This window comes from Dama dama, chromosome 19 (genome assembly GCF_033118175.1).
Source record: "Dama dama isolate Ldn47 chromosome 19, ASM3311817v1, whole genome shotgun sequence".
NCBI classification, from domain to species: Eukaryota; Metazoa; Chordata; class Mammalia; order Artiodactyla; family Cervidae; genus Dama; species Dama dama.
The window spans coordinates 52,854,206-52,874,143 of NC_083699.1; the positions used below are offsets into that span (position 1 = coordinate 52,854,206).

The 19,938-nt window shown below is 35.5% G+C and overlaps 1 protein-coding gene across 1 annotated transcript in view; it reads right to left on the reverse strand.

Annotated features, from left to right (window-relative positions):
* STXBP5L (syntaxin binding protein 5L) overlaps positions 1-19,938 on the reverse strand; it is a 355,378-nt gene that overhangs the window by 104,926 nt on the left and 230,514 nt on the right. The window contains exon 19 of the mRNA XM_061167943.1: positions 174-325. Within this exon, the coding sequence (XP_061023926.1) occupies positions 174-325 (152 nt within the window). The remainder of the gene's footprint in view (positions 1-173; positions 326-19,938) is intronic.

Genomic DNA, 19,938 nt, shown 5'->3' on the forward strand with positions numbered 1-19,938 from the left:
TTACCCTTTCAGAGTCTCGCTATGTTTCTGCCCAATTTTACTTACATGGCATTATAAATTATGCTGATTTTATACTGCTATGTATTTGAATAGCATCACAGAAGACACAAACTCTAAAGGAAAGAAAACAGGTGAATTAAATAAGTTCATAATCATCTTGTTTTATCTCCTACCTGCAATGAACTGCTTGTTTTTTCGAGGAGACCGTGGTTGTCGTTGGTATATGTCACTTGATCTATACAGGTCAATGGTCCCCATGCTTAACAGTACAGTCTTCTGTATAAAATCCACCACAGCCAACCCATTGCAGTTCCCAAATGCAACTCTGAGAGAAAAAAAAAATACAACTAGAATGTATTACACCAACCATTATTATTTTGTCTCTGAATTAAAAAAATAAATATGATTATTGGAAAATAATGCTTTAGGATTGGGTAAGTCAGGCAGTGATTGGTAGTCATAATGGGAATGGTGCCTTTTACATACGATAGGTTAACCTTATATAAAAGCCAGGACCACTGCAAAAAAACAGGAATGACCTGCAGTAATGTTTTCTCAGATATTTTCTCATGTAAGTAGTGATTACTCAGCCTGTTCTTTAATAACTTGATTTTATGTGAGTCTTCTGTAAAAACAAAATCTTTTTGCTATGAAGGGGAAACTAGGTCAAGAAATGTCACACTTTAATAGCTACAGATACCTAAGTACACAATTAGATGCCTTTTTCAGATAAAATCATAATTTTGGGGTTCCAAATTAGTTCTTTTCTTAGAGTATATATTTAACATAAGATTTTACATAAAGATTAACTTCATATATCAAAGGTTTTGATACTACAGTAGATATGAAGAGAGACAGAATTTTCATTCACAAAAATTTAAAAATATCCTCAATCTTCTGTTCTTTATCTTGTCCCATCTATTAAACTACAGAGACTACTTGGATTACTTTCTTAACTAAATCTCCTTTAAAATTAAAACAGATCTCCTAAGCAGATATTTTGATCACCTTAGCTACTGTGCAATGCTGTGTGCTACTGAGTTGTGTCTGACTCTTTGCCACCCCATGGACTGTAGCCTGCCAGGCTCCTCTGTTGGCATGTACTAAACTCTTTTTTTCTCCATTCACAACACGACTTCCAGCTGAAAAATTGTAAATCTGTGCTTTTTGCTTCCTAAATTAAATATAAAATAGTTGTATGAATGTTGTTTCCTCATTTTAAATAATTCCATGTTATTTTCTTAGACTGAATCTTGTGGATGAGTCACCAGCTACTGTAAATCTAGTTATTTCTATTGCACCACACTGCCTTCCTCACAATAAGTGAAAAGAAAAATTCTATCGTACTAGATGTTTTGCTATTTTATATAAAATTCTACATCTTCCAAGAAGACTAACTCTGGAAACTGGAAAAAACATTGTAAAGGTCAGAAGATCCCATCTCATCATTTATAGATTATGTGACTGAGAAAAACTAATAAATATTGCCAGGCCTTAGTTTCTTTACTTTGTGATGAGAATTACAATGTTAGATTTATCTAGTTCAGAGCTTATGAGCATCAAATCCGAGATGTTATTAAAGTACTTTGAAAAGCTTCCACACAAAGTAGAATTGATCTTAATATTTCTTTATGTACAATATTACATATTGTAGTGAAATAATATCTCTAAATTTTTAATGTTAAAATGTAGTTCCTCTGCCTACAGGTATAAAAGAGTTCCCAAATGCAATTTTGAGAAAAAGGGCAACTAGAATGTATGACACCAACAAAATTAATTATTTTTATTTTGAGTTAAAAATAAGAATACTACCTCCAATTAAAATAAATAAATTAATTAAAAAATAACAATGCTAGAAAGTTATACCTTAGGTTTGGGGAGGTTAGGCAATGGTTGTTTGAAAGGATATTGATTTAATCTTATACCTTAACTAGAAAACAACAACAAAATATATTGAACAACAGTTTTCACATACTGGTCAACAGGAAACCTAGAGTAAGATGAAAGAAGGATAACAAAATAAACTTTAGGCATTCTAGTTTAAGTGTTCTAGCTTAGCAAATGGAGAAATTTCCCAGACTAGAGCACAGGAGGGGAAGGCAAAGGCAACCCACTCCAGTACTCTTGCACTTTTCACTTTCATGCATTGGAGAAGGAGATGGCAACCCACTGCAGTGTTCTTGCCTGGAGAATCCCAGGGACGGCGGAGCCTGGTGGGCTGCCAGCTATGGGGTCGCACAGAGTAGGACACGACTGAAGCGACTTAGCAGCAGCAGCAGCAGCAGAGCACAGGAAACCAAAGCTCAAGGACAGATCAGAAGTCTTGCTGAACTGAGGCGACAGAAATCAGAGTCTGATGCAGCAAAAGCAGTGAGAATGTAAGGCAAAATACCAGAGAGAAGAGAGCAGCACAGATAGAATACATCAGAGATGTATAGACTGGCCTTCTTGAGATTTTGTCTGGGTACTGATCTGTGCACCCATGTAAATAAAACTACTCCCAGGCTTGGGAACAAACTACCAAAAAAGGTAAAACAGAGTAATTTGCAAAGCTCATCCAAGGCTGAGATTATTTCATGTCACTACCAGCCAAACTGCTGAGATGTCCAAATACATGGGAAAACAGATACAGGGGTGTCACTTCATTAGTGGGAACAAATTAGCCATAAACTAAAGGCTTTTCTGGATCCATCCTAAACAAGCTCAAAAACAATTATTCTAAGTAATATAACTTTCTTCCAGAAAACTACTGAAAAGAATTGAATAAAATATCACCATAAATATAAAATTCACAGTGTTAACTACATGAAAAGTATTAATAGTAGGCATATAAAGAATTAAGAAAAAGACTGATAACCAGGGGGAAAATAAACCAACAGAAACATACCTAGAAGTAAAATAGATGGTAAAATTGGCAGAAAAAGATGTTAAAAATGCTTTGGAAAGTATATTCCAGATATTCAAGAAGGTTGAGGAAAACTTGAATGCAGAAAATACATTTCTTATTCAGAATATTCACAGAACTCCCAGTAATAATAAGATAATTTGATTTAAAAAGTAGGCAAAAGACATAAACAGATGTTTCATCAGACAACATGCACAAATGTGAAAATAGCACTTGAAAGATGCCGAACATAATTAGTTACCAGGAATACACAAATTAAAACCACAATTAGATACCACTGAACCCATCAGAGTAGATAAAACTGAAAAGATCAACACTATGCACTGTTGACAGGTATGTGGTAAAACCAAAACCCTCACACATTCTCATAGAAATGCAAAATGATATAATCTCTTTATAAAGCAATTTATTCTGTCTCATAAATATATACTTACCACATGACTGAGAAATTCTGCTCTTATTTACCCATGAAAATACAAATAAATGTTACATAAGGACTTTTACTTGAATGCTAATAGTGGATTTATTCATAATAGTCCCAAACTGGAAAAAAACCACATTTCCATCAGTGGTTAATAGATACAACACATTTTTGTATATACACACAATGGAATAGTATGCAGCAATGAAAATGAACAAGTCACAAATATATATAGTAACACAGATGAATCACAAATGCATTATGCTAAGTGGAAGAAAACAAAATAATTTATGCTTCTATTTATATAAAATTATAATACATGTAAAAATATGGAGACAGAAAGCAAATCAGTGGTTTTACAGGCCCAAGTACTGACAGGTAATAAAAGGGCACAAGGGAACTTTTGAGGTGGTGAATAGTGTTTATAAAATTAGTCTGTTGGTGGTTACATAACTTACACTGTCATGTATATTTGTCAAAACTAATACTGCATACTTATAATTTGTAAAAAAAAATTTTCCTATATGTTAATACCTCCATACAGTTTTTAATATTAATAAATATTTAATTAAATTACTACCAAAATAGACCTGTGTGCCTCCTGACCCAGTGGCCAGTATCAGCCTACATTTCAAGGGCATCATCTCCAACCTAGTGTCACAGTCCCATCCCTGAATTGGTGAGGCCAGAAAATGCAGCCAAACCAGAGTTAGGACTCCAACTCACCAGCTTGAACTCAAGGAAGCCATAAGCCATTGCTATTAACAATGCAACAATGAATATCCTTTATGATTTAGTTTGGCTCAAATAGAGTATATTTAGGGGATAAATTTCTAGAAATAAAATTACTCACTTATGTGAAAAACAATGTATATTTTACTCTTTAATTCAAGCATAACCCACATAAATGAAATTGAACACTTAGTTATCACAAAGTGAACAACCTCACATAATTATCACTACATCAAGAAATAGAATATTACCAGCAGTTGTCTTGTGCTTCGCCTGATTATTACTCCTGTCTCCCCAAATCTGACTTCTTTTTTTTTTTTTAATTTTTTTTATTAGCTGGAGGCTAGTTACTTTACAATATTGTAGTGGTTTTTGCCATACATTGACATGAATCAGCCATGGATTTACATGTGTTCCCCATCCTGATCCCCCCTCCCCCCTCCCTCCCCATCCCATCCCTCTGGGTCTTCCCAGTGCACCAGCCCTGAGCACTTGTCTCATGCATCCAACCTGGGCTGGCAATTTGTTTCACACTTGTTAATATACCTGTTTCAATGCTATTCTCTCAGATCATTCCATCCTCACCTTCTCCCACAGAGTCCGAAAGTCTGTTCTATACATCTGTGTCTCTTTTTCTGTCCTGCATATAGGGTTATTGTTACCATCTTTATAAATTCCATATATATGCATCAGTATACTGTATTGGTGTTTATCTTTCTGGCTTGCTTCACTCTGTATAATGGGCTCCAGTTTCATCCATCTCATTAGAACTGATTCAAATGTATTTAATAGCTGAGTAATATTCCATTGTGTATATGTACCATAGCTTTCTTATCCATTCGTCTGCTGATGGGCATCTAGGTTGCTTCCATGTCCTGGCTATTATAAACAGTGCTGCGATGAACACTGGGGTACATGTGTCTCTTTCAGATCTGGTTTCCTCAGTGTGTATGACCAGGAGAGGGATTTCTGGGTCATATGGCAATTCTATTTCCAGTTTTTTAAATAATCTCCACACGGTTCTCCATAGTGGTTGTACTAGTTTGCATTCCCACCAACAGTGTAAGAGGGTTCCCTTTTCTCCACACCCTCTCCAGCATTTATTGCTTGTAGAGTTTTGGATAGCAGCCATTCTGACTGGCGTGTAATGGTACCTCACTGTGGTTTTGATTTGCATTTCTCTGATAATGAGTGATGTTGAGCATCTTTTCATGTGTTTGTTAGCCATCTGTATGTCTTCTTTGGAGAAATGTCTGTTTAGTTCTTTGACCCATTTTTTGATTGGGTCATTTATTTTTCTGGAATTGAGCTGCAGGAGTTGCTTGTATATTTTTGAGATTAATCCTTTGTCTGTTTCTTCCATTGCTATTATTTTCTCCCATTCTGAAGGCTGTCTTTTCACCTTGCTTATAGTTTCCTTTGTTGTGCAAAAGCTTTTATGTTTCATTAGGTCCCACTTGTTTATTTTTGCTTTTACTTCAAATATTCTGGGAGGTGGATCAGAGAGGATCTTGCTGTGATTTATGTCAGAGAGTGTTTTGCCTATGTTCTCCTCTAGGAGTTTTATAGTTTCTGGTCTTACATTTAGACCTTTAATCCATTTTGAGTTTATTTTTGTGTATGGTGTTAGAAAGTGTTCTAGTTGCATTCTTTTACAAGTGGTTGACCAGTTTTCCCAGTACCACTTGTTAAAGAGGTTGTCTTTTTTCCATTGTATATCCTTGCCTCCTTTGTCAAAGATAAGGTGTCCATAGGTATGTGGATTTATCTCTGGGCTTTCTATTTTGTTCCATTGATCTATATTTCTGTCTTTGTGCCAGTACCATACTGTCTTGATGACTGTGCCTTTGTAGTAGAGTCTGAAGTCAGGCAGGTTGATTCCTCCAGTTCCATTCTTCTTTCTCAAGACTGCTTTGGCTATTCGAGGTTTTTTGTATTTCCATACAAATTGTGAGATTATTTGTTCTAGTTTTGTGAAGAATACCATTGGTAGCTTGATAGGGATTGCATTGAATCTATAGATTGCTTTGGGTAGTAGAGTCATTTTGACAATATTGATTCTTTCAATCCACGAACATGGTATATTTCTCCATCTATTTGTGTCCTCTTTGATTTCCTTCATCAGTGTTTTATAGTTTTCTGTGTATAGGTCTTTTGTTTCTTTAGGTAGATACACTCCTAAGTATTTTATTCTTTCTGTTGCAATGGTGAATGGTATTGTTTCCTTAATTTCACTGTTTTTTCATTGTTAGTATATAGGAATGCAAGGGATTTCTGCGTGTTAATTTTATATCCTGCAACTTTACTATATTCATTGATTAGCTCTAGTAATTTTCTGGTAGAGTCTTTAGGGTTTTCTATGCAGAGGATCATGTCATCTGCAAACAGTGAGAGTTTCACTTCTTCTTTTCCTATCTGGATTCCTTTTACTTCTTTTTCTGCTCTGATTGCTGTGGCCAACACTATGTTGAATAGTAGTGGTGAGAGTGGACACCCTTGTCTTGTTCCTGACTTTAGGAGAAATACTTTCAATTTTTCACCATTGAGGATAATGTTTGCTGTGGGTTTATCATATATAGCTTTTATTATGTTAAGGTATGTTCCTTCTATTACTGCTTTCTGGAGAGTTTTTATCATAAATGGATATTGAATTTTGTCAAATGCTTTTTCTGCATCTATTGAGATAATCATATGGTTTTTATTTTTCAATTTGTTAATGTGGTGTATTACATTGATTTATTTGTGGATATTAAAGAATCCTTGCATTCCTGGGATAAAGCCCACTTGGTCATGGTGTATGATCTTTTTAAATATGTTGTTGGATTCTGTTTGCTAGAACTTTGTTACGGATTTTTGCGTCTATGTTCATCAGTGATATTGGCCTGTAGTTTTCTTTTTTTTGTGGCATCTTTGTCTGGTTTTGGAATTAGGGTGATGATGGCCTCATAGAATGAGTTTGGAAGTTTACCTTCTTCTGCAATTTTCTGGAAGAGTTTGTCGTGTAGGATTGGTGTTAGCTCTTCTCTAAATTTTTGGTAGAATTCAGCTATGAAGCCATCTGGTCCTCGGCTTTTGTTTGCTGGAAGATTTTTGATTACAGTTTCAATTTCCTTGCTTGTGATGGGTCTGTTAAGATCTTCTATTTCTTCCTGGTTCAGTTTTGGAAAGTTATACTTTTCTAAGAATTGGTATATTTCTTCCAAGTTGTCCATTTTGTTGGCATAGAGCTGCTGGTAGTAGTCTCTTATGATCCTATGTATTTCAGTGTTGTCTGTTGTGATCTCTCCATTTTTCATTGCTAATTTTGTTGATTTGGTTCTTCTCCCTTTGTTTCTTGATGAGTCTGGCTAATGGTTTGTCAATTTTGTTAATCTTTTCAGAAAACCAGCTTTTAGCTTTGTTGATTTTTGCTGTGGTCTCTTTTGTTTCTTTTGCATTTATTTCTGCCCTAAATTTTAAGATTTCTTTCCTTCTGCTAACCCTGGGGTTCTTCATTTCTTCCTTCTCTAGTTGCTTTATGTGTAGAGTTAGGTTATTTATTTGACTTTTTTTTCTTGTTTCTTGAGGTAAGCCTGTAATGCTATGAACCTTCCCCTTAGCACTGCTTTTACAGTGTCCCATAGGTTTTGGGTTGTTGTGTTTTCATTTTCATTCATTTCTATGCATATTTTAATTTACTTTTTGATTTCTTCTATTATTTGTTGGATATTTAGAAGCATGTTGTTTAGCCTCCATGTGTTTGAATTTTTATTAGTTTATTTCCTGTAATTGAGATCTAATCTTACTGCATTGTGGTCAGAAAAGATGACTGGAATGATTTCAATTTTTTTGAATTTACCAAGGCTAGATTTATGGCCCAGGATGTGATCTATTCTGGAGAAGGTTCCATGTGCACTTGAGAGAAAGGTGAAATTGATTGTTTTGGGGTAAAATGTCCTATAGATATTAATTAGGTCTAGCTGATCCATTGTGTCATTTAAAGGTTCAATCCAAGAAGGTTCAATCCCAGGTTCAATCAAAGGTTCAATCCAAGAAGAAGATATAACAATTATTAATATATATGCACCCAACATAGGAGCATTGCAATATGTAAGGCAATTGCTAACAAATATGAAAGGGAAAATTAACAATAACTCAATAATAGTGGATGACTTTAATACCCCACTCACACCTATGGATAGATCAACTAAACAGAAAATTAACAAGGAAACACAAATCTGACTTCTTATACCAAAAGTCAGTTTTACTCATTGATAAATGTTTCACTTTTTTCTAATATTATAGTTACATGTAAATGAAGTTCATTTTAATTGATAGAGAAATTAATATCATATAATTTATTCAGTCTACTCTGGTCATTTGTTTGTAGTTTGGGGATATTATAATACTGCCATCACAAATAATGCTACTGTCTTGATTTATTTATTTTTAATTGAAAGATAATTGCTTTACAGTACTGCATTTGTTTCTACCAAAAGTCAACATGAATCAGCCATAGGTTTTACCTGTGTCCCCTCCTACTTGAACATCCCTCCCACCTCCCTCCTCATCTCACCCCTCTAGGATGTTATTGAGCCCCAGTTTGAGTTCCCTGAGTCATACAGCAAAATTTCCACTGGTTATCTATTTTACTTATGGTAATGTATGTTTCCATGTTACTCTATACCTCTCCTCCTTCCCACCACCAGCTGTGAACATAAGTCTGTTCTCAATGTCTGTGTCTCCATTGCTGCTCTACAAATAGGTTCATCAGTACCATCTTTCTAGATTCCATATATATGTTAGTATACAATTGTTTTTCTCTTTCTGACTTACTTCACTCTGTATAATAGGTTTCAGGTTCATCCACCCCATTAGGACTGACTCAAATGTGTTCCTTTTCATGGATGAGTAACATTCCATTGCCTTGGAACTGAACAGAGATCATCCTGTCATTTTTGAGACTGCACCCAAGAACTGAATTTTGGACACTTTTGTTGACTATGAGGCCTACTCCATTTCTTCTAAGGGATTCTTGCGCACAGTAGTAGATATAATAGTCATCTGAGTTAAATTTGCCCATTCCAGTCCATTTTAAATCACTGATTCCTAAAATGTTGATGTTCATTCTTGCATCTGTGGTTTGACCACTTCCAATTTACCTTGATTCATGGACCTAACATTTCAGGTTCCTATGCAATATTATTCTTTACAGCATCAGACTTTATTTCCATCACCAGTCAAATCAACAACTGGGCACTTTTTTCCCTTTGGCTCTATCTTTTCATTCTTTCTGTGGTATATTTCTCTACTCTTATTCAGCAGCATATGGGACACCTACCAACCCGGGGAGTTCATCTTTCAGTGTCCAATCTTTTTGCCTTTTCACACTGTTCATGGGGTTCTCAAGACAACAATACTGAAGTGGTTTGCCATTCCCTTCTCTAGTGGACCACATTTTGTCAGAACTCTCCACCAGAATGATCTCTGTTCCTTTCCAAGGCAAATCATTCAATATCACAGTAATCAAAGTCTATGCTCCAACCAGTAATGCTGAAGAAGCTGAAGTTTAACAGTTCTATGAAGACCTACAAGACCTTCTAGAACTAACACCCAAAAAAGATGTCCTTTTCATTATAGGGGACTGGAATGCAAAAGTAGGATGTCAAGAAATACCTGAGGTAACAGGCAAGTTTGGCCCTGGAGTACAAAATGAAGTAGGGCAAAGGCTAACAGTTTTACCAAGAGAATGCACTGGCCATAGCAAACACCCTCTTCCAACAACACAAGAGAAGACTCTACACATGGACATCACCAGATGGTCAACACCGAAATCAGATGGATTATATTCTTTGCAGCCAAAGATGGAGAAGCTCTATACAGTCAGCAAAAACAAGACTGGGATCAACAAGCTCTATACAGTCAGCAAAAACAAGACTGGGATCAACAAGCTTACATCATGACTCCTTATTGCAAAATTCAGACTTAAATAGAAGGAAATAGGGAAAAGCACTAGATCATTCAGGTATGTCCTAAATCAAATCCCTTACAATTATACAGTGGAAGTGACCAATAGATTTAAGGAATCAGATCTGATAGAGTCCCTGAACTGTGGATGGAGGTTCATGATATTGTAGAGGAGGCAGTGATCAAGACCAGTCCCAAGAAAAAGAAATGCAAAAAGGCAAAATGGATGTCTGAGGAAGCCTTAGAAATAGCTGAGAAAAGAAGAGAAGATAAAGGCAAACAAGAAAAGGAAAGATTTACCCATTTGAATGCAGAGTTCCAAAGAATTGCAAGGAGAGATAAGAAAGCCTTCCTCAGTGATCAATGCAAAGAAATAGAGGAAAGCAGTAGAATGGGAAAGACTACAGATCTCTTGATGGGCACAATATAAGACAGAAATGGTATGGACCTAACACAGGCAGAAGATATTAAGAAGAGGTGGCAACAATAACCAGAAGAACTATATAAAAAAGATCTTCATGACCCAGATAACCACAATGGTGTGATCACTCACCTAGAGCCAGACATCCTGGAATGCAAAGTCAAGTGGGCCTTAGGAAGCATTACTATGAACAAAGCTAGTGGAGGATATGGAATTCCAGTTGAGCTAATTCAAATCCTAAAATAAGCTGTGAAAGTGCTGCACTGAATATGCCAGGAAATTTGGAAAACTCAGCAGTGGGCACAGGACTGGAAAAGGTCAGTTTTCATTCTAATTCCAAAGAAAGGCAATGCCAAAGAATGTTCAAACTGTAGTACAATTGCACTCGTCTCATAGGCTAGCAAAGTAATGCTCAAAATTCTCCAAGCCAGGCTTCAACAATACATGAACCGAGAACTTCCAGATGTTTAAGCTAGATTTAGAAAAGGCAGAGGAATCAGAGATCAAATTGCCAACCTCTGTTGGATCATAGAAAAAGCAAGAGAGTTCCAGAAAAACATCTACTTCTTCTTTATTGATTACGCCAAAGCCTTTGACTGTGTGAATGACAACAAACTGTGGAAAATTCTTCAAGAGATGGGAATACCAGACCACCTTACCTGCCTCCTGAGAAACCTCTATCCTCGTCAAGAAGCAACAGTTAGAATTGGACATGGAACAACAGTCTGGTTACAAATTGGGAAAGGAATACATCAAGGCTGTATACTGTCATCGTGCTTATTTAACTTAAATGCAAAGAACATCATGCAAAATGCCAGACTGAATGAAGCACAAGCTGGAATCAAGATTGCCAGGAGAAATATCCATAACCTCAGATAAGCAGATGACCACCCTTATGGCAGAAAGCGAAGGAGAACTAAAGAGCCTCTTGATGAAAGTGAAAAAAGGAGAGTGAAAAAGTTGTCTTAAAACTCAACATTCAAAAAACTAAGATCAAGGCATCTGGTCCCATCACTTCATGGCAAATAGATGGGGAAACAATGGAAACAGTGACAGCCTTTATTTTGGGGGGCTCCAAAATCACTGCAGATGGTGACTACAGCCATGAAATTAAAAGACACTTGCTCCTTGGAAGAAAAGCTATGACCGACCTAAACAGCATACTATAAAGCAAAGACATTACTTTGCCAACAAAGGTCTGTCTAATCAAAGCTATGGTTTTTCCAGTAGTCATGTATGGATGTCAGAGTTGGACTATAAAGAAAGCTGAGTGCCAAAGAATTGATACTTTTGAACTATGGTGTTGAAGAATACTCTTGAGAGTCCCTTGGACTGTAAGAGAGATCTAATCAGTCAATCCTAAAGGAAATCAGTCCTGAATATTCATTGGAAGGACTGATGCTGAAGTTGAAACCCCAATACTTTGGCCACCTGATGGGAAGACCTGACTCACTGGAAAAGACCCTGATGCTGGGAAATATTGACGGCAGGAGGAGAAAGGAACAACAGATGATGAGTTGGTTGGATGTCATCACCAACTCGATGGACATGAGTTTGAGAAAGCTCCTGGAGTTGGCAAAGGACAGCAAAGCCTGGTGTGCTGCAGTCCATGGGGTCACAAAGAGTCAGACACTACTGACTGACTGAACTGAACTGAATATTCCATTGTATATATGTACCACAGCTTCTTTATCCATTCATCTGTCAATGGACATCTAGGTTACTTCCATGTTCTAGCTATTGTAAATACAGCTGCAGTGAATATTGGGTTACCTGTGTCTTTTTCAATTTTGGTTTTCTCAGGGTATGTGTAATGTAGTGGGATTGGTGAGTCATATGGTGGTTTTATTTCTAGTTTTTTTTTTTTTTTAATGGAATCTCCATATTGTTCTCCATAGTGGTTATATCAGTTTGCATTCCCACCAACAGTGCAAGAGGGTTCCCTTTTCTCCACATCCTCTCCAGCATTCATTGTTTGTAGATTTTTGCCATTCTGACCAGTGTGAGGTGATACCTCATTGTATTTTTGACTTGCATTTCTCTAATAATGAGCGATGTTGAGCATCTTTTCCATGTGTTTGTTAGCCATCTGTATGTCTTCTTTGGAGAAACGTCTGTTTAGGTCTCTTCCCATTTTTTGATTGGTTGGTTGTTTTTCTGGTATTGACTTGTATGAGCTGCTTGCATGTTTTTAAAATTAATCCTTTGTCAGTTGTTTCATTTGTGATTATTTTTCCCAATTTGATGGTTATCTTTTCACCTTGTCTATAGTTTCCTTTGCTGTGCAAAAGCTTTTAAGTTTAATACGTCCGACTTGTTTGTTTTTATTTCCATTTCTCTAGGAGGTGGGTCATAGAGGATCTTGCTGTGATTTATGTCATAGAGTGTTCTGCCTATGTTCTGTCGAAGAGTTTTATAGTTTCTGGTCTTAGGTTTAGGTCTTTAATCCATTTTGAGTTTATCTTTGTGTATGGTGTTAGGAAGTGTTCTAATTTCATTCTTTACATGTAGCTGGCCAGTTTTCCCAGCACCACTTATTGAAGAGACTATCTTTGCCCCATTGTATAGTCTTGCCTCCATTGTAAAAATAAGGTCCATAGGTGTGTGGGTTTATCTCTGGGCTTTCTATCTTGTTTCATTGGTCTATATTTCTGTTTTTGTGCCAGTCCCATACTGTCTTGATGACTATAGCTCTGTAGTATAGTCTGAAGTCAGGAAGGTTGATTCCTCCAGCTCCATTCTTAAGACTGCTTTGGCTATTCGAGATCTTTTGTGTTTCTATATAAATTGTGAGATATTTTTTGTTCTAGTTCTGTGAAAAATACCATTGGTAATTTGATAGGGATTGCACTGAATTTGTAGATTACATTTGGTAGTATAGTCATTTTCACAATATTGATTCTTCCAACCCCAAAACATGGAATATCTCTCCAGTTGTTTATGCTATCTTTGATTTCTTTCATCAGTGTCTTATGGTTTTCTGTATACAGTTCTTTTGTCTCCTTAGGTAGGTTTATTTTTAGATATTTTATTCTTTTTGGTGCAATGGTAAATGGAATTGATTCCTTAATTTCTCATTCTGATATTTCATTGTTAGTGGATAGCAATGCAAGTGATTTCTGTGTATTGATGTTGTATCCTGCCACTTTGCTAAATTTACTGATTAGCCCTAGTAATTTTCTGATGGTATCTTTAGGGTGTTCTATGTATAGTATCACGTCATCTGCAAACAGTGAGAGTTTTACTTCTTTTCCAATCTGGATTCCTTTTATTTCTTTTTCTTCTGATTGCCATAGCTAGCACTTCCAAAACTATGTTGAATAATGGTGGTGACAGTGGGTTTTGTTCCTGATCTTGTCTTTGTTCCTTAGAGGGAATGCTTTCAGGTTTTTCACTATTGAGAATAATGTTTGCTGTGGGTTTATCATATATGGCCTTTATTATATTGAGGTAGGTTCCTTCTATGCCCATTTTTGGAAGAGTTTCTATCATAAGTGGGTATTGAATTTTGTCAAAAGTTTTTTCTCCATCTACTGAGACTATCATATGGCTTTTATCTTTCAATTTGTTAATATGGTATATCATATTGTGTGTATTGAAGAATGCTACTGTCTTTTGATGCATCTGTGCTTGCACTTCATTAGGAATATATCTAGAAATGAAACTTTTAGGTTGTAGGGAATGCATACATAGGTATGCTAAAATAAGGTAAATAATGCTAGCAATTTTATAAAGTAGATTCACCAATCTACCCTCTTAGCCACAATGTTTGACAGTTCTTGATACCTGATATCTTTGCAAACACTACCAACATTACTAATGGTAATGGTGGACCTTTACATAGAACTATGAATGTATTTTTTGTTATTTAGATACCCTCTTTTATGACATGTTTGTTTAAAGTTCTTCATTTTTTTTTTCTATTGAGCTATCTTTTTCTATTTGATGACTCTTTTAACACTCAGATAGGAGTCCACTGTCAGATAAAATTAATTCAAAGATCTTTTTACTGCTCTGCCATTTCACTTTCTTAATTGTGCCAATTTTTTCCAGTAAATTCTTAATGTTTTCCTTTATGGTTAATACCTTTATGAGTACTACTGAAGAAATATTTCCTTGAGCATTATGAAGATAGACTCCTATTACACTTTCCAGAATCTTTGTGTATAGTGTAAGAGAAGAGTCAAGTTTCATTGTTCTATATAATTATTCAATTGATTTTGTGCTCCTTATTGGGAGGGGTAACCTCTCATTTCCTCCATTGCTCTGCTGACCCAATTTGGCTACATGCTTGGATCTATTTCTGAACTCTTATTCCATTCATTGGTCTATTTGTCTATCCTGTACCAATAAAAACACTGTCATGACTAATACAGTTTTATTTAATAAGCCTTATTTTCAAGTACAGCAGTCTTCTAATTCTGTTTTTCTTTAATGCTGTCTTAGCTAGTTGTGCCCCATTGCACTTCTCTATACATTTTAGAAGTGAAAAAAATCAGCTGAAATTTATATTGCTATACTGGTAAATCCATGACTCAATAGATGAAAACCTGTCATCTTTACACCATTATTGAATTTTTCATTTCATGATTTAGGTTCTTTATTTATCTTGTTTTATAGTTTTCTGTGTAAAAGTCTTAAACAACTTTTATTATATTTACTCTTAGATATTTTATTATTTTTATTTTATTGTAGATGAAATCTTTATATAATTTGTTTCTATTTTATAGAAAAAATATTGACATATAATTTACTTTTACTTGGACTTTATATTCAGTAATCTTGTTAAACTCAACTACTAATTCTAACAATTTATCTGCTAAATGATTTTTTCTATTTCCTTTGTTTCTAATTCATATGATTGATTTATTTTCCTTTCTCAATACAATGAAAATAGAAATGGTCACAGCAGTCATCTTTGTATTGTTTTTACTCCAGAGGTAAAGCTTTTAATATTTTAATGTATGATTAATATTTATTGCCATATATCACATTAAAGAAATTTCCTTCTTGTTTTAGTTAGTTGTTTCTTTTTAAATCATAAATAGATGTTGAATTTTAGAAAATGTTTTTGTTTTTCCATATTATGGCTTCATTATAGTTTCTATATTATCTAATTAATGTGATGATTTATACTGATTCATTTCAAATGCTGGACAAACCTTACAATCCTGGTATAAACCAAACTTGATTACAACATGTTATTTTTATTGCTATTTTTATTTACAGTTTGAATGGGATTTTTGTATCTATGTTCACGTACGATGATGTTATTCATTTGCTAAGTCTACCCTGACTCTTTGTGACCCCATGACCCCATGACTGCAGCATGTCAGGCTTCCCTGTCCTTCACTGTCTCTTGGAGTTTTTGCAAACTCATGTCCATTGAGTCCGTGACACTATCTAACCATACCACCCTCTGCTGCCCTCTTTTCCTTTTGCCCTCAATCTTTCCCAGCATCAGGGTCTTTTCCAATGAGTCAGCTCTTTGCATCAGGTGGCCAAAGTACTGGGGCTTCACCATCAGTCATTCCAATGAGTATTCAGACTTGATTTCCTTTAGGGTTGGACTGGTTTGATCTCCTTGCTGTCCAAGGGACTCTCAAGAGTCTTCTCCAGCACCACAATTCAAAAGCATAAATTCTTCCATGCTCAGCCTTCTTTATGGTCCAACTCTTGCATCCATACGTGACTACTAGAAAAACCACAGCTTTGACTATACGGACCTTTGTAGGCAAAGGAATCTCTCTGCTTTTAATATACTGTCTAGATCTGTCATAGCTTTCCTTTCATGGAGCAGACCTCTTTTAATTTCATGGCTGCAGTCACCATCCGCAGTGATTTTGGAGCCCATGAAAATAAAATCTGTCACCACTTCCACTTTTTCCTCATCTATTTGCCATGAAGTGATGACACTGGATGCCATGCCATATCATGCATGATATGGACTTATAATTTTCACTTAATGCCCTTTTTAAGTTTTTATTTTGTAAGTTTTAACACTTTTAGGTTCAAGAATAGTCACTTTTCAATATTGTATTTGTTTCAGCATGGTGATTTGGGTTTTTGTAGATTATATTCCATTATGGATTATTATAAGATACTGTATATAATTCCAAGTGGTATACAGCAAGAACCTTGATGCTTATCTATTTTATGTATAGTAGTTGGGTTTGTTAATCCCATTCTCCATATTTGATCCTCCCTCTTCCTGCTACCCTTTGGCAACCATATATTTGCTTTCTATGTATGTGAGTCTTTTTTGTATATAGATTCATTTGTATTTGTTTTTTTAGATTCCAGAACATTAGGGGTATCATATACTTGTCTTTCTCTAACTTATTTCACTAAACATAATATTCTCTAGGCCCATCCATATAGCTACAAATGGCAATATTTCATTCTTTTTTATGGCTGAGTAATATCCCATGGTATATATGTATCACATCTTCTCAAGTCAGTCATCTACTGACAGGCATTTGAGTTGCTTCCATGTCTTGGCTATTGTAAACAGTGCTGCTATCAACATTGGTGTGCAAGTATCTTTACAAAGTAGAGTTTTCACTGTTTCTGCATACATCCCCAGAAGTGGAGTTGCTGGATCATATGGTAGTTCTACTTTTAGTTTTCTAAGAAACCTCCATACAACTCTCAATAGCAACTGCACCAATTTACATTCTCACCAGTAGTGTAAAAGAATTCTCTTTTCTCCATATCCCCTCCAACATCAGTTTGTGGATTTTTTGATGAAAGGCATTCTGACTAGAATGAGGTGCTACCTCATTGTGGTTTTGATTTGCATTTCTCTAATGATCAACGGTGTTGAGCATTTTTTCATATGCCTGTTAGCTATCTGTATGTCTTCTTTGGAAAAATGTCTTTTTAGATTTTCTTCCCATTTTTATAAATTGGATTCTTTTTTTTTTTTTTTTGAGTTTATGAGCTGTTTGTATATTTTGGATATTAACCCTCTGTCAGAGGCATAGTATGCAAATATTTTCTCCCATTCCATAGGCTGTCTTTCATTGGTTCTCTTTGCTATGCAAAAGCTTTTACATTTGCTTTTATTGCTTTTGCCTTGGGAAACTAAACAAAGAAAACATTGCTACAATTTATGTCAAAGAAAGTTTTGCCTATGTTCACTTCTAGGAATTTAATGGTGTCATAAACTAACATTTAGGTATTTTAAACTTGTTAACTTTATTTTTGTATGTGGTGTGAACGAATGTTCTATTTCATTGTTTTACATGCAGCTGTTCAGCTTTCCCAACACCACTTGTTGAAGAAACTTTTTTCTCTTGTATATTCTTGCCTCCTTTGTCACAGATTAACCCACAGATAAACCCACAAGTGCATGGGTTTATTTCTGGGCTCTCTATTGTGTTCCATTGTTCTATATGTCTCTTTTTGAGTTAATACCACACTGTGTTGATCACAGTAGCTTTGTAGTATAGTATAGAAACCAGAAGCATTTTGCTTTGTTTTTTTTCCTCCCCTCAGAATTGCTTTCGCAATTATGGGTCTCTTCTGGTTCCATATAAATCTTAGGATTATTTATCTTAGTTCTTTGAAGAATATCATAGATATTTTGATAGGGATTGCATTAAATCTGTAGACTGTTCTGGGCAGTATGATCATTTAAAATATAATTATTCTTCCAATCCAAGAGCATAGAATATCTTTCTGTTTCTCTGAATCATCTTCAATTTTCTCTCTCAATGTTTTATACTTTCAGCATCTAGGTATTTTACCTCTTTGGTTATGTTTAGTCCTTAGGTATTTTATTTTTTGATGCAATTTTAAATGGGATTTTTTTTAACTTTCTCTGATATTTCATTATTAGTGTATACAAATGCAACCAATTTCTGTATATTAATCTTGTATCCTATGACCCAGCTGAATACATTTGTTCTAATAGTTTTGGGGTGTATACTTTATAGAGAGTATCATATCAGGTGCAAATAGTGACAGTTTTAACTCTCCCCTTTCAATCTGGATACCTTTTATTTCTCATCTGATTGCCGTGGCTAGGACTTCCAATACTATGTTGAACAGAAGTGATGAGAGTGGGTAACCTTGTCTTCTTCCTGAATTTAACGGGAAGGCTTTTAGCTTTTCACCATTAAGTATTATGCTGGCTATGGGTTTGTCATAAATGGGCTTTATGTCATTGACATATATTCCCTCTATACCCACTTTGAGAGTTTTTATCATAGATGAATATTGAATTTTGTCAAATGCTTTTTCTGTATAGAGAAGATCATGTGGGTTTTGTCTTTCCTTTTGTGAATGTGGTGTATTGTACAGATTGAGTTGTATATATTGAACCATCCTATGACTCTGGAATGAATTCAACTTGATCATGGTGCTTGATCCTTTTTATGTATTGTTGGGTTAGGTATGCTAACAATTTGTTGATGATTTTTGCACCTATATTCATCAAAGAGGTTGGCCTATGATTTTATAGTTTCATAGTGTTTTTGGCTGGTTTTGGTATTGGGGTGATGGTGGCTTCATAGAATGAGTTTGGGAGCATCCCCTCCTCTTCAATTTTTTAGAACAGTTTGAGAAGGACAGGAACAAGTTCTTCTTTGTAATTTTGCTAGAATTCCCTATTAAAGCCATCCAGTCCTGGACTTCTTCTGCAGGGAGTTGTTTTATTATTATTACTACAGATTTTACTTCACTTCTGGTGATCAATCTGTTCAAATTATGTATCTTCTTGATTTAGTTTTGGCAGCCAGTCTCCTTGCAGCCAAGAGGGCTTGTTTCCTTTATGTAGGGCTCCAAGACTGGGATTTCCAATCTGTGGCTTGACCTGCTTACTCCCCAAGGGATGTGTCCATGCATGCAGACCTTTTCATCATTTCAGATCCCAAGGTGGAAGTCCCAACCCTTTGACTTTTTTCTATCCTACCTAGTTACATGGAAATCTTTCTCGCACCTTTGTTGTATAGGACTACTTTGGTCAGTTTCCAGTTCCATGAGACTTGTTCCACATGTAGGTAAATTTTTGAGTTGTTGTGGGGGAGAGGTGAGCTCTAACCCTTCTACTCTGCCATCTTGATCCAATTCCTTTTCAAGTTTTGACATCATTATGTTGGCCGCATAACATGAGATGTATGTCACTTTTTCTTTCACAAGTTCTCAAAAAGAAAATAAATACTGTTGTTACTTATATCTTAAAACTTTGGTAGAATACATGGATGTCTGAAGTTTTTGGCAGTTGAGAGTGTTTATGAAGTAGGTGTCCAAGCTTTCTGATACAAGTATAGGCTCTTTAGAGGCTTTGTAGTGACTGTCACCTCCACCCCCAGTTACTAAACAAGGGAAACATGTTCTCTGACTTATTTATTCTAACAGCTTTCAGCAATTTGCCTGAACTAGCAATATACCTTCATAGCTCTTAATTTTGGCATCCCCTTGCTTTTGCAGGTCAATCTCTCAAATAGGGAACCCTGAAAATGGTTTGAGCTCAGCCATCTTCCATAGTAACCATGTGGGTTAGAGAAT